General features: G+C 28.1%; 1 protein-coding gene across 3 annotated transcripts in view; it reads right to left on the bottom strand.

The window, feature by feature from the left end:
* The window catches only part of LOC107440339 (eukaryotic translation initiation factor 4 gamma 3), an 82,225-nt gene that overhangs the window by 58,240 nt on the left and 7,354 nt on the right, over positions 1 to 16,631 (bottom strand). For 2 of the 3 annotated variants that reach the window (XM_087157849.1, XM_087157851.1), the window contains exons 2-6: positions 14,502 to 14,536; positions 10,170 to 10,388; positions 7,944 to 8,126; positions 1,808 to 1,931; positions 1,536 to 1,723 (exon numbers count right to left, since the gene is read on the bottom strand). In XM_087157849.1, coding sequence (XP_087013975.1) covers positions 1,536 to 1,723; positions 1,808 to 1,931; positions 7,944 to 8,126; positions 10,170 to 10,388; positions 14,502 to 14,536 — 749 coding nt within the window. Of the gene's footprint in view, positions 1 to 1,535; positions 1,724 to 1,807; positions 1,932 to 7,943; positions 8,127 to 10,169; positions 10,389 to 14,501; positions 14,537 to 15,417; positions 15,713 to 16,631 lie in introns of those variants that run through there. The other variant, XM_087157850.1, reaches the window with a different exon arrangement.

Raw genomic sequence — 16,631 nt, 5'->3', positions numbered from 1 at the left:
ATTTTACAAAATTGAGATACCTCTTAGACTACAGATAATCCACATTTAAAATGCTTTCAACCATTTTTAATTAATTTTCACTTTATTCTATTATAGGGTGCGTAGCCAAATTTTTTAACAAAACATAAGCACCTTTTCACAGCCACCAACACTTTTGTACGTCAGCTCTCAGTCACCACAACAAAGATGTTAGCCACAGGTTAATGGCAAACTACATATATTGTGGCACTACGAAAATGTAAAGAGTAAAGATCGTTCTGCATGTTCAAACACAAAAATTAAAGGCGGAAGATGCCAAACTAATTATTTTTGCGACACATGTTCACGAAAACCAGGGCTTCATATTGGAGACTGCTTTGAAAGATACCATACAATGGAGAACTATAAAATATAATTTTTACATAAAATTAAAACATATCATTGTGTTACATATGTTTATAAAAGAATTATAAATTTTATTTTCCCTTCATAATCTTGCACATTATTTATTACTGTTCGTTCAACGAAAATGAATTCCGACTAGCACGACACCCATGAATAAACTTAATACGACTGCAAAGGGTCAATAAGTTAGTGCTTAGGTCTTAAAAGGATCATGTTAATCAAGAAATCTAGCTTTTGTTAGGTCAATGACAAAATATCTAAAGGTTAAGAAATTTAGTCTAGAGACTATACCATGGCAGACAAAAAAATTTTTTTTTAGGTATTCAAAAAGCGTCAAACACTAGGTAATGACAGATAAGAAAAAGAAAGAATTGATTTGGATGAAGAGTTAATGACAGAATTTAGAGCATTTACTATGTATTTTAAATAAGCTGATTCAATGGTGTTAACTAAGTCTGTGTAAGAAGAAGAAGAAAAGGGAAAAATGACTGGAATACTTAAGTTAAATGAACAAGAGTATAAATATGCACTTGGAAAACATTTTTCTTAAAAAAAGACAGGCAAAACAGTTTGATAAATTCCATGTTATAAAATTATTAAATATAAATAAGACCCCCATTTTCTTTCATGACAAGAGAACTTAATTATATCTACTATTCTTTAATATACAATTAAATTATGAAAAGTCTCATATGAAAATATCATAATTATGTTAATTAAATATAGATAATTTTAAATAAAATTAACAAATTCAAATTTTTAAAAACAATTCCTATCATACATGAATAGATTTAATCTTATAAAATTATTATATATGCCCCCAATTTCACTTTATGACAAGAGAATTTAATTATATCTTTTGTTCTTATGCTATTAATCTAGCCCTAAAAATCTTGAAACAAAAAATCTGGTAGAAGATACCAATTCAGAAGATTTTTGGTGTACATTTTCATGAATTATGAAAGATTTTTTCAAGTAAAAGGCAGATTTAAGAAAGATGTGCAGAATAGTTGCATCTCTGAAAAGAGAAGAAAACAAGTAACAAATTTATTACTGCTTAGATTTAATTTGATTTTATCATATTCAACAATCTGAATAATCTCAGGGTAGACTATGACTCTTGAATGAATTATTCTTAGACTATTACTTACAGTTTCTTTTTCTGGAGTTGGACGAGAACTCTCCTCATCATTGCTGCCATCAAAAATGTTTTTTCCCGTTGCAGGGTCGATTATTGCTAGTGCTTTTGTTTTCTTTTGTGTCTGCTGAGCAGGCTGCGGAGTAATTTGTTGTGCCGGTGCAATGGGGTTGGTGTAAGTTGGCAGGGACTGATAGAAACCTTTAAATGAAAAGAATAAAAATTATTAAATTACATTGCAAAAAACATTTTAAATAATAAAAAAAGTAGTAATGCACATTATACCATTTGAATTAGCTTGTGGTGGATTATGGTATGGAGTACCCCATTGATTATTAAGATAAACAGGCTGGCCAGTTGCTGCTGGGAATATTATGTTCTGGGGAGGACTAAATGGCCTCTGTTGATACTGAAAATAACCAAATATATTAACTAAGCAAAAATTTACATAAAGCACAGAAAATGTTTTCCAAGTAAAACAAAGAAAATACAAAGATAAATGAAAACATTAATTTCATTAATGATACTTGTGAATTTTTGATAATGGGAAAGTGATTTAAAAGAAGGCCACTTAGGAAAAATTAAAATTTCATGCACATACCATCTTCAACAACCAATATATTTCAACATGGGTGCCACTCTTCAGTCCTGAGGACTGAAATCAGTTTGAAGAGAAGATCAATGGATTTTATTCAATCCTCTCTTTTTTTCGATATATTTTAAAAAATTAAGTTTTCAGAAAATAAATATACCATTTTCCTTTTTAAAAAATGCAAAAAACTTGTTACAATAAAAGAAGAAAAACTTGAAAACTTTGTTATTTTTCATAATTATTGCAAATGACCGAGTAATGATGTCACACCACTATGAAAGAATGGGATTAACAAACATCAACATCTGCTTGTGCACACAAAATTTGTATTGTTAAATCTGAGCCTGCTTGAGTTAGTAATTTTTCTTCTTCTCCTCAACACTTTGGGGTGCTGGACAAAGCTAAATTATGATTATTTTCCTCAAAAAAAAATCTAACTAATAGCTCTAGGACAAAACATTTATTATGATAAGTTAAAAATAAGTAAAGATAGAAATGGCATGTAAAAATGTTAGTGTAAAAATAAACAAGAGGTTAGCAGTTTTTTTTTTTTTTTTTTTTTTTTTGCTGTCGAAAATAAACTAATAAAAAGAAAAATGAATCTGCTGTTTTAGAAAAAATTATCCAAGTCATAATATGTGGACAATCTTATGGAAAGTGAGTGACTGCAATCATGTATTATTTTCTTTTAGCTGTTCATTTTCTCAGGTTGAAGGTCACTGAAAAATCCACACTTTATAGGCAGTGGTTACATTTGATCACTATTATTTTTACAGGTGAATTAAGTAGTTATTCTTCCCGGTTGCACCTGGAATTAGGTGACTTAGCATGAAGATGGGGCCCACAAGAATTTCAACATATTTTACTGCTTTCTTCAAATTCTTTAGCTCATCTCTCCTATTAGTCCCACAGAATTCTATTAATATATTTGTGTCTTTTTCTTTTATCTTACCAATACGTCGCAGATAATTCCTTGCTGATTGCTCCCTGCTGGGTGTTGGACAATGAGGAAAAGGAACTCCATGACGAACAGCAACGTTTGTTTTGCTCCGAAGGTGAAGAATCTCATTTTCATGGATTTGATTTAATATAAGATTAGAAATATATAAAAAATAAATAGAAAGATCTTTTATTGTGTACACATTCTGAAATTATGATGGTTTATATATAAGTTTCTTCTGTCAGTAAGTATTCTCAATTCTTTTTTTTTTATTAAGCGTATATATAAAAAAAGATTTATAATTAATAACCATCTTCTAAGTTTATATTTTAAAGAATATTATTTTTCAAGTGTATTTTCATGCATGTGATACTTGATAAGAATCAATGTGGCGTCGATGTGGTCCCCACTATTCCACATTTTTAAAGATGTAACCCTCTTTGTTTTCGAATAACTTTAAGGCGTCACAGTACCCTTGCAACAATTTTTTTTAAAATAAAGGTAAAATCATTCATTTTGTGGATGCTTTATATGCTCCTTTAACTTATAATCAACAATTCATCTTCAAAAAATTATTAAACTGTCTAATTTTTTTTAAACTTTAAAAAAAAATTGAGCAAATTCAAAATTTTTAAATCTATTTTAACATTTTCAAATTTTTTTCTTCTTAGTGCTAACAATATTCATCTTAAAAATTTTGTGCATTCATTTGTTGATATATCAATTAGAATATTTTTTATAGATTACTTTGCAAAAAAGTAGAAAAAAAAGGTTAAAAATTCCCGTTAGGTAAAGGCTGTAAAAATTATAATATTTCATAAAATGCTTATTCCATGCACAGTTTAAATAAGTGTATTATACTCCAGATAAAAAAGTTTACTTCAAAGCTTTATCTTAAATAGAAAAAATTCCTTAGGGATTTAATTAAGATTAAAACACAAAATTATCATCTATGAGAAAAAGCACTTTAAAGTCTGTCTGCTGAGTAAGTTTCTATATTAGGGCAATTTAAAATCATTCATAACCTTTTAAAAATGTAAATAGAGAGATGGCTTTTTTAGTGCATTTGAAATAGTTTCAAGTCTTATTATATGCAATAAATCTTTATGTTGATATTTTGGTCATTTTTTGGGTAATGTGACCCCTTAATTATTTGGAAAGCAATGGGTAACCGGATTTATATGCAGTACTTATTATAAATATAAATCTAGTGACATTTCATACGTTATTGTATATTAGTGGGGGGGAAAATGACAGCCTACACGAAATTCTTAGCCATGTTTATCGCAAGTGTGGCATATCTATCAGAGATAACTGTAATCCCCAGCAATATGACAATTCTAATTGAAAGCATAGTCAAGTCAAAAATTTTGACTCCTCTCTTCACTTAATAACTACTCTGATCAATATTAAAAACTAACTTATATACATATATCACATAATATATGGTTTGAGTCACTGTGTGCACAAGCAATCTGCATAACTTCAGACATAAAGGCTTAAAAGTCCAGTAGTTTAGATGACACAATAGAAATCATTCAAGTGAAAAAGCAAACTATTTTTACACAAGATACGGCAATTTCAGATATTTCAAGGGACATAAATGCAATACCAAACAAAACAAATTAAAATTTTAAATAATTTGATAAATTTTATAGTTGCATACTAGAGATGTAACGAAATGGCCAAATAGAATACCAAATATTCGGGGGGGGGGGGGATCTGTCTAATAGAAACGTTAGAAATATATAAGATAAATAAACTGACTAACAGCTATATATATGTATGTACCATAATTTCTAAGAGATGCACTAATAAAGTTTATTTTATTTTACTTAATTAATACTTATTTGAATTAAGTATTTTTAGCTGTTTAATCATTTGATTTCATAATACTTAGGTATTTCCAACCAAATTACGATAAAGCAGTACTATTTTGCATTTAATAAGATTCTTATCAATTTATTGTATTTTTATTACTTATTCTAATTATATTAAGGTTCTTAACCACTTGCTTTACATAAAACTAGAGTATTTCCAATAAGTAATAAATTTTGTAATGCATTTGTGATTGTGTTGTGATCTGAATTGTGCACAATCAAATTATCAAAATTCTCTCTGATCTTAAGTAAGATTGGATATATATTTGTATTATGTATTTAATAATTACTTTAATGATAGTTAAAAGGTTAATCATTTATTTTATATATAACATGTTATTTGTAACAGATGCATTAACTCTAGGATCGATGACGATGGTACGGCGTTTCTGAAGAAAAGAGCTTCCTTTTTAGTCAAAATTTACAAGTGCATCATATATCCAAGTATATCTCGGAAATTACAGTAGTTGAAACTGAATATAATATATATATAGTGGCTGATTATTAGTTATAGCCTTTTTGCATACAATTAAAAAAATACTAGAATATAATGAAAAATAGATATAAAAGGCATAAAACTTTCATTTTATCAAAGCATCCAATCAAAAACTTTTTATTAAAAATAGGTGCCGTTACACAAACAAGTTCATGCAAAATTAACCTAATAGTCCAGTAAAAAAATATCCAGTAGGGTTGGCAGCTATAAATTTGTAAATTGCCTAATTCACAAACCTTGCTATAAGAGTTGTGAATGCTTACAAAAAAAAAAAAAAAAAAAAAAAAAACATAACCACCAATAACTCTGAAGTGAAAAAATAGGATATAAATCACCATGTGTTGAAAATAAAAATAATTGTGAATACATATTTTTATTCAAAAACTTCATTTTAGAATATAGAGTATTATCATTACAACATTTAGAATTGAAACAATTAGTTGAAAAGGTTTCTTTCTTACATGAACCCATTTACGATTGTATAATTAAAGCAGATCAGGGATGAGATTGGATAAAAGGCAAAAAAGCTGAATTTCCATGCATGCAATCATTTAATAATAAATTTCAGACAATTTAAGATAATAAATAACTATGTGTTGATATCAAATTGTGTACTAATTTATTAATAATTACAGCGACACTTAACATTTAGAAAAAAGTAAAATTAGCAATTGAAAAAATAAAGTTAGAAATCATATTTTTCTTCAGTTCACAAAAAAGGAAACAATTATTACTTGAGAATCTGCCTAGTTTAGCACATTAAACTACTGAGAACATACTTTAACATTACATTTCTTTTAATAAATACTATTACGTGATATATAGCAAAAATATCAGTAACATAATTTTTTAAATTATTTAGAAAGGAAAATAAACTTTTACAGTTGAAATCACTATGTTCACATTATAATCAGATCTAGCTAAAGCCCTGAGAAAAATATCAATAATTGTGAAGTAGAAGCATTTAGTAGCTCCCTAACATACAGAAATTGCTATTTTAGTTTGAAAAATTACATGATAATAAGCAACTGTTTAGATATTTATTTCTCAATTTATAAGAATTTTGCATTTTATAGGAAAAATAACAGCAACATTTTAAAAATTATTTACAAAAGTAAATAAAGTTTCACAAATGAAACACACAAATGAAACTAATTATGGTCTTTAGCTGCAATTTTTTGAAACATTTCTTTAAAAGTTAAATTCTCTTTTGCTTTTTAATTTCAGATCCCTGCATTTATGTTGACATAGGATCTATATCTGCAGAGGCAGACCTAGATATTCCATTTGAAGTTTTTGATAAGTTTCTTTTTTTTTTTGTCTCTGGTGAAACTTATGTCATAGCTTCTTATTTGTCAGTAAGAATTTCATTATCTTTACTGTCATTTGTGTGTTTTTTTATGTGTTTGAGTCGTTGTCTTTTAGCAGCATATGAACATAACTTCTTTACCACCTCCTTTTCTTTTAGCACATTTATTCGGCTTTTTTACCCCTTGAATACAAATGGCGATCTTATATTCTAAAATCTGATGAATAAGAAACATGACATTGGATTTTAAAATCATGTAAATATGAAACTCTACAGTAGATTCCAAAAATCCAAAACATGCCGTGTAACTCTTAAATCGCGTAAATACGAATCCCAATGCCTAATTTTTAAATCGTGCATGAATACGAAAATTGATGTTAGATATTCAACCACATAAATAAAGCACGACATTGGATTTTAAACTCGAGTGAATACAAATCGCGATATCGGATTTTTAAAATTTGTACATAAGAATAGCAATGTATGATATTTAAATCTCGTGAATAAGAATCGGAAAGTGCAAATTTTAAATTAAGTAAATAAGAGAATCGATGTTTGATATTAAAATCGTGAGAATAAGAATAGAGATATTAACAGATTCCAGGCTTTGGATTTCTAAAAAACTTGCTTGTATTGTTATGTCACATAAATACGAATCACGATGCATAATTAATAAATCGCATAAATAAGAATCCCAATGCCTAATTTTTAAATCGTATATAAATATGAAAGCCGATGTTTGACCACATAACATGCGCCACATTTTTTTCAACGTAGAAGCAGAGTTGTCTGAATTACAAAAATATGAGCGATCACAGGTAAAAATGTGAAAAATCTTATTTTCTGTGCATAAAAGTGGAGAAAATAGCTAAAATAAGTCAAAATGCGGAAGGGTTGGCTGCTACATAGTTTGAATTTTCTATTTAGTTTTGAAAATCAAAAATAAAAATATTTTATTTCAGCGGCTGAATTTTTAGAAAAAGTGGAATGTCTATTTTTAAAAATAGTGAAACTTTTAAAAAAATCAGAGTTTTTGATAAAGAGGCTGAAATTTAGGAGACAAAAGCGAAAAAAGCGGAAATTCGCTAAAAAACGGAAAAATCTCACCCCTATGTTACACTAATTGCGAACTTGGTTGAAAATAAATTGAAGAATTTTTTATTTAAAAATGCAAATAGAAAAAAATTTAAAGAAAATTATTAACCATTTGTTGAAATTGGTGGTTCACAATAACTGGTTGCATAGGATGAGAAAAAGGAGGTAACATCTGTATCTGTCCATAGTGTGATGTTGGTTGTTGCCCAGCTTGGTTGACAACAGTTTGCAATGGTGTCCTACCCATGTTTGGTATAGTTCGTGGCACGCTACTTCGAGCTGTATAGTAGCCCTGAATATAAAAATACATGGTTATTAATATACATTGATGACAGGAACGGAATTTAGAAAAACAAGGCAAAAGGGGGGATAAGATTCTAAATAAAAACAGTATTAGAATAGTATTAAACTTATCACCTTTTTACTCAATACTGTAACAGATTAGTCTTTATTTCTCATAACAAAAATTATTCCATCAAATATGTATTCTCAAATTCAATTAATAATTTAATAAGCCAATATTGATTAAATATATATAAACATGGTCCTCTTTATTAGACAAAATGCCAACTTTTTAATCACTAAAAAAAAAACAAAAAAAAATCAGAGGAAATCTCAACATAACATTAAATATTTACAAAGTTCTACAATTTTACATCTTAAAATTTGGTAACAAGACAGAGCTTTTTTCAATCTGTGACTCAATATGTCATAATCAATTATTAAATTTCAAATTACCTTAATAGCAACAAAAAAAATGACTAAAAAATGCACCAATTGAATTTTGCATGTCATAATGTATAAAAAATATAGAGATTTTAAAAAAAAAATTTGAGAAAATTCATAATAGAAATAGCCGACAAAATGAAAGAAACCCCAAACGTATTTACGCTGCTAGGCGCAAATCAAGTGCATCAAAAAGTAAATATTGAAACGAGAGATTCGAATTTTGCGTGTTGTATAATATCAGAATTTTATAAACTATGAGAAAATCAAATGCACTAACTGCAAAGGAAAAAAAATATCGAAAAAATGTGGATTTATCATGGTATGAAGCGAGTTGAAAAGTGAAAACTAATTATATTTAATTGCAGTCATTTAATAAAGGGGGCAAATATACCACATGAAATAAATACTTTTCTGTTACAAATCGGAATTAGGAATAAAATTGTTACTCATTACACAATAAGTTTTTTTTTTAAATTTAAAAATACCATTTTTTCCAGCAAATGATCTTTCAAACACTTATTATTTCGGAATCAGTTTTCAGATTATCAACTTTTCACTTTTGAGTTTGCTTCAGTAGCTCATTAAATGATTCTAGTCAAAGTTATTACGGCTTTTTTTCCCTAATTCAATCTTATCAAACTTTATCCGAAATATTTTCCCATAACAATCGGTATAAAGAAGTAGTTATCACACACAAATGAGGACAGAGGAAGAAAAATGGGGAGAAAGGATAGAATAGATGTCTGATGAACGAGATTTTACTAAGTAACACCGAGGTATCTGCAACATTTTAGTTTTTAAAATTCATGACTTTCCATGACTAATTCCAAAATTTTTTTCTCAACTTAAAAAAATTTGCTATTTTCTCTGACAAAAACACAATTTAAAAAAGCATTATAATAACATTAATTGAAATGATAAGTATAACCAAAACTGTTATACTATGTATCTTCATATCTATAGATTTTAAAAAAACATAGTAAAGAAAGAGTTGAAGCAATAGAATAGCTAAAAAAAATACAAAAGCAAATAATTTTTTTTCTTCTGCAGAACTATATTCTAAAGATACTTTTCTTGTTCATCAGAAAGGAAAAGAAATACTCCCGATTTTATTTTCTCATTTCGGAATTAAAAAAAATTCAACAATGACTGGCTTGCTTCAGCAAGAATTTTAAATTGATAAAATTAAAAAAATTAATAATAAATAAATAAAAAAAAATTTGAAATCACTCCAGAAATGATATCCTTTCATTTTTGAAAGAACACTATAATAATTAAAGAACTTGATAAAAACATTTTCTATTTTAACAAAATATGACTGCGAGTGGAGATTTTGTTACAAGTTCAGATATTCGAAATATCGGAACACCATGAAATTGGATAGAGTTCCATTCTAAAAATTAGATTTTTTGGTAACCTAAAATCCATAACTTTCCGTGATTACTTTTTAAAAAATAGTTTAAATCATGACATTTCAAGACAAACTTTGTTCAATACCGAAATCCATGACTTTCCAGGTGCGCGGATACCCTGAGCACAATTTAAATTTTAGATCAGCGGGAACCGGGACTCACAGTTCATACAAATACTAAGAATTCTATCTTACCGGCATAGCCATAGGATTAGCACGCATCTGTTGACCCTGCTGTACTAAAGTAGCAGGCTGAGGGTTAGGTACTGGACCTGCCATCGACTGATGGTGCTGCTGAGCAGTAGGCATTCCACCAGAGTTAGTATACATTCCTGGTTGACCTGCAGCAACCTGCTTATTCATATCATGAGGTGTATTGCTTGAAACAGACAATTGTGGAGTAAAAGCATATTGCTAGAAAAAAAAAGAAGCACTTATGAAAAATAAATATAATAAAAAACTAAATCAGGGTGCATAGCCAAATCTTTCAACAAAAAATAAGTACCTTTTAAGTACTTTTCAAGCACTCAAAAAATATTTTAAAGCACTATATAGTTAACAAAATGCATAATAATTTTCAAAGACATAAGTCTTTGAAAATTATTATGCATTTTGATCATGATAAATTATATATATCATGATTAATATTATATTAATATTATATGATCATGATAAATTATATATATCATGATTAATATTATATTAATATTATATGATCATGATAAATTGGCACGAATAGATTTTTGACAAAGAACTCTTTTCTTGATCATACTAGCCATTATAAAATGATCCAGAGATTTTTCGATTCCATATCAGAGGGTGGAAAATGAAGTCTGAAATTGAGAATATCTTGCAAAGTGCAGCAGTTGCACATGAGAGTGAATCTCACCGAACCCAGTTAAGTAGACGCACATGCGGACTTGCAATTATTTCATCAAACATGTAAAATGATTGACGCTTTCACACGCTATGGACCGACGGTACACCAAAATAAATTGTGGTTGAATGAAATGTGAAAACGTTGAACAATGTGAAAAGTTTTTGAGTAATATGTGGCGAAAATCGACATGTTAACGAAAAAAGTCTCATTTTGGAAAAGGGAAAATTAAGCATTTTTTAAAAACCGATAAAAAAAGCTTTAAGGGCTTTTTAAAAAGCCTTTAAAGGTGCTATTGAAATAACAGGGTTCATGCTCTACTTTAGAAATAAAGTTCAAGTACTTTTCAAGGACTTTTTAACACTTATAAAATTTTCAAGGACTTAAATTTTACATTTTCAACTAAAATGTTTTGACGATAATAGTTAGTTGACGATAAATGTTAGACGATAATAACAGTACTGAAAAATAAGACTTCCATCGCTCTCTTGATTTCGGAAAGTGATCTAAGTATAAAAAAAGCAAGGGTGATTGGCATGAAGTCAAGAATAAAATTCATGATTCATAAAAACGTCAGATTTGAATTTTGCACAAGGCCTATTTTAAGCTAGGCATACAACCTCTGAATAAGCAAAAATTCGGGGGGGGGGGGGGGGGGAGGGGGATGTTCTACATAATACTGTGATATCAATTAGATATTTAAAAACAACTCTGCCAGGAGATTTTTATTTAATATTTAAAGTGGCAGAAGCATTTAGACAGTGAAATTTAAATTGTTCTTAAATATAATTTTGAAATTTTGACCACTTTTCTAATAAGAAAATTAATCAATTATTGGATGTTGCAGCTGAATTATCATTATAAATTTATTACCGGTCAAACATTTTAAATTGAAACAGTTGCCAACTTTTGACTGTATTAATTAACCACTCATACTTGAATTAAATTTTTTTCAGTAGCGTCGATCATACGCACTTGACAGGGTCACATGAACACAAATCGTAACGAGTAGTTTTCAAATAGAGTATAAATACGAAAATCGATGTTTGATATTACAACATCGATGTTTAATATTGCAAAATTCGTGAATACGAATAGCGACATTGGACTTGCGGAAAAAATAATCGCGATATTGGGGTTTAAAAACGCTTAAGTACAAATCGCGATAATAGATTTTTAAATTGCTTTAATGGGAATTGCAAGTACAATTTTTGAATCACGCGAAAACGAATCACAACACATAGCTCTTAAATCAGTTCAATACGAAGATCGATGATTGATATTAAAATTGCCTGAATGAGAATCGAGATTTTGTCAGAATCTGGCGCAGTTCCCAATATTTAAAATTCCTAAAATCAGCCAAACATACATAAAATCCTAAAATCAAACAGTGCGTGTCATCATCTGAAAGGCGGGAAAGTCATTAACTCACACTTACGTGCGTCAAAAAGTTAAACACAGAAATGCTGGAAATAGGGCCGTTTTCCTGAGTTTTCTATACTTTTCTAGGTCATTTTGAATTTTTCAAGGATTTAATATCGTTTTCAAGTACTTCTAGGGGCCCTTGAAAATCAAAATGAAATTCAAGTACTTTTCAAGGTTTTTTCAAGGCCGTGGGAACCCTGAATAAGCACCTTTGAAATAAGCACTAATGAAATTGAAAATAAGCACTTTTAAGTACTTTTTAAAAATGCTACGCACCATGTACTACGTAGGTATGTATGCATTGCACATTGCAATTAATTTTTTTAAAAATTTATCCCATAGATAAATTTGCACTTTGAAAATTTTACACGCTGTCATATTACTGTAGTAAAACTATTAGGTATTTAAAAATCAATATGGAAATTGACCAAATTGTAAAAACTGCCAAAAATTTGATAGGATAACAGCATTGTTTTAGGGTGGGATCAGCACTAAAACAGTGCAAGGAAACGTACTAAAATTCTAAATTCGCTGACCATAATAACATCATATTTAAAGAATTCCAATCCAAAAAATAAAGAAAATAAAGAAAAAACGATAAATTGCCAGAAATTGCTCAATAAAGGACACGGTTTATCAATAGAACAAGTCAAAAAGTTATACCTTTAATTAAAATAAGCGTTATGATGATACTTGCATATTGCAGTATCATTATAATATCTGAATTTGAGGTGAGGAAAAAAAAGAGGATGAAACCTAAAGAAAAAAACTATAAATAACGATTTTACAAGGAAAAAAAAATAGCAAATTGCATGCATTCACATTAAAATTGACATGAATCGAGCCGTCAAAAACTTATAACTCAAATTCGAATTTTACAGGTCGTATTAACATTGAAATTCAAGGAAAATAGTGTGAAAATAACCAAAAAAACATCTAAAATAACATGGATTTACGCAGGATTATTTGTGACCAAGATGAAAGCTAAAATTTGAAACATACACAAGAAACGGTTGAGTAAAAGAATTGGAATTACGATGGAATTGAGCACATCAAATTCATGAATTTTGAAGAAGCGATAGGAAAACATGGAATTACAATAAAATCATTTGAATCTAAGATGTTGAAAAGTGATTACTCAAATAAGAAATTTGTGTGTCATAACACCGTATTAAAAAGATAGGAATTTATGAACCCTTATGAAAAGGGCCAAACAAACTAGCCAATTGAAAATTGGCACAGACTTACAATGAAATTGAGTGTGCCAAAATAAAAAAGATAACTCAAATTTGAGATTCATGTGTCGTATTGTACCCATCACAATTACTTGAAAATACATGTAAAAGGACCAAAAAAATGCAAATAACCATAGAAAAAATTAAACTTTAGTATCAAAAAGTGATTAAAAATTCACTTGATAAAAAACAAAAATTAAATTTTTATTTTTAAAATAAAAGATATAATTTCTCTTCCACTTCTCCCTTAGAAGAAAGTAGAGACTTTTAAACATCTTAAATAGATTTAAATATTTAGAGAGTGCTTAAATTAATTTAACAAAACTAAGCACTATTAAAGTGTAAACAAACTCTAGTTTATTGTGAAAACCATCAATATAAAACTGACATTCTTTTTATAAAGAACCTTAATAACCAGTCAGTGTAGAAGTTTTAAAATTTTCATCCCAGATCAGAATTAATTTGTTTTTTTTTTTTAAACAATTCGCTACTTAGTGGGGAAAAAAATTCTATAAAATGTATATAAATACATAACTGATTTCTACTGCACTTATCAGAATACACTTTTAATAAGTTAATACTACTTTTATATAATAATCTTGGTATCAAATCATATAATATTTTATTCTATTGGAAATAATAATCAAGAAATACAAACCAATGATGAAATAATGGAGATGCTTAGGATTTGGCAACAAAAAAAAATAATAATTTTTCTTCACAAATATAAATTTACCAGTTCAATAGTACTCAGTGCAAAATTTAAGGTGAAAAACAACACTTTTAGACATTAAACTAAACTTATTTACTCGCTACATTTCTGAAAATTGCCTAAATAAACTTGTGTATAGCTATTATCTCATATGAATGTCATAAGCACTTAAAAAAAATAAACAAATCAAAGATATCAAATATAATACAATAGCTACAATCAAATGTAATACAATAAGTCATAGTCAATATATTAGAATATTAAAATACATAAATTACCCCTTGATAGCTAGGTTGACCAAAATCTGCGTGACCTGCACAAAGAAACAAAATTTATTACAACTGAATCAATAATAAACTAAAGATCATTAAAAATAATTTGATACATATACCCCTTAAATAAAATAAATATAAGTCATTTTTGCCAATACACACAATGGTAAATTATTTATTTCTAATAACAGTGTTACAAAAAAAAGATCAAAATTCAGTAATTTTAACTTTATAAATTTCAAAATATTGCCAATATTTTTTTAAAATTTTTTTTTGTTTATAAATAAAAATTAGTTTCATCAAAACATTTAAAAGACTCAAGTGAATGTTTTTATGATTATTAATAATAAGCCTGTAATACAAAAGCAATACATTCAATCATTTGATTAACAACACAATGAAAGAGCAATTGTTTTTATAAAAAACTACCGCTACGTCAACAAGGACGTAAATGTAGAAACATAGACAGATATTACAGAAATAGAAATAAACATTAAGTACAGGTTCTGTACATTAAAATATTAATATCAAACAAATAAAAACATAATTTAAACATTAAAAATTGCAGTTAGAAATTAAATACGATCTATATAGATAGTATCAGATAACGTCAATGCAGATTTGTAGTCAGGATTAGCATAAATATTAACTCAGTATGTTGAAAAATCGAGCAAATAAAAAATAAAAAAATTTAATACAAAAATCTATTCTTGATAATATGACTAGAATCGTCAAACATTTTTTGTGAATTTATATTCAATGAGCTATGATAAATTTTTACGATAAAAAGTTTCACTTAAGTAGTGGATTAAAAAAACCATTGCGATAAGCTTCGAACTATTCTTTAAATATAAGAATTTAAATTTGGCATAAAGAATGTTATTTTTTTTAAAAATAAGAAAAATAAATATTTCGTACTTACTTGACTGCATATGTGCAGTATGGCATGCCGAGTCAAAACAAATAAATTAAAATAATTAATAATCAAACAATATCTGGTGATAATATGTCTTGCAGAGACATATTTCAAAAGATACCAATAATTAACCGAGTAAGAGTATTTTCACACCTTTAATAAGTTTATGTCAACAGTTAGGCTTAATGGTGAACAGCCACGTAAAATTACGAGTAGTCGGACTTTTCTACTTCCTGCTAGCGAATTGCTGGAAGCAGCAAGCGGTGTTTCCACTTGGTTGACAACAAATTCCCCTTCGTACGAGATTTTTCCCTTTCAAGATGCAAAACATTCCCTAGTACAGTATTCATTGTAATATTCTATTTTTCTTTTTTAAAATTCCATGGAATTGTATATTGAGAAAGTGTTAAAAAAAAATATAAATCGGAAATATTAAGTATAAATTTTAAAAATTCATGTAGAGGATTACTCGACCTTGATTTAAACTGCATATATAAAAAAATTCATAAAAAAAAACTACTTAATATTTGCGAGCAGATATTTAATTCAGTTAAAAACCGTATGCAGAATCGATAAAAGTGATTTCTATTTGCGGATCATCTAAAAATCACGTGATTTGACGGATGCCCTCCACTCACCCACCTCCCTCATCAGCTGCGATCTTTTAAAAAATTCCCCAAGCATGTACTGTTCCAGTTAAAGGAGAGGGAATTTTTAAAAAATAAAGTTGGATTTTAAATGATTTCAAATCCCTTCCATCTCAGTAAACTGTGCATCCGCAACTCTCGATGGTTTCGCTATTCTTTAGACATTCTGTTGAGGATTAAAATGAAAACATAACTAATCAATAAAGTAATTAGATTCGTTAAGTTTCAATGTCTTCCGCTATATTTCATTTTATTCATGAAAATTTAAGAGGAATTTTACCATATAGTAGAAAAATGAAGTACTAATACAAATTCTAATCAAGATATGCGTTTCTTTTTATGTATATAATTTCTCAGATTCTTTTAAAATAAAATTTCTTTAAAAATTAAAATATGTTGAGATGCTTTGAACATTTGTTTATAATTAGTTAAATTTTGTAAATATAATTAAAAATCAATTATAATAACTGTATTAAAAATTGCACTCATAAAAAGTTATTTTACAATATTACAATGCTTGATTCACATTTTATGAAAAGGGGGGGGAATGCTTCACTATTAACTGCTGGAAAA

Source organism: Parasteatoda tepidariorum, chromosome 2 (assembly GCF_982258835.1).
Source record: "Parasteatoda tepidariorum strain Cologne lab strain chromosome 2, Ptep-v5.0, whole genome shotgun sequence".
Lineage (NCBI taxonomy): Eukaryota > Metazoa > Arthropoda > Arachnida > Araneae > Theridiidae > Parasteatoda > Parasteatoda tepidariorum.
This window is presented reverse-complemented; position numbering and strand designations above follow the sequence as displayed.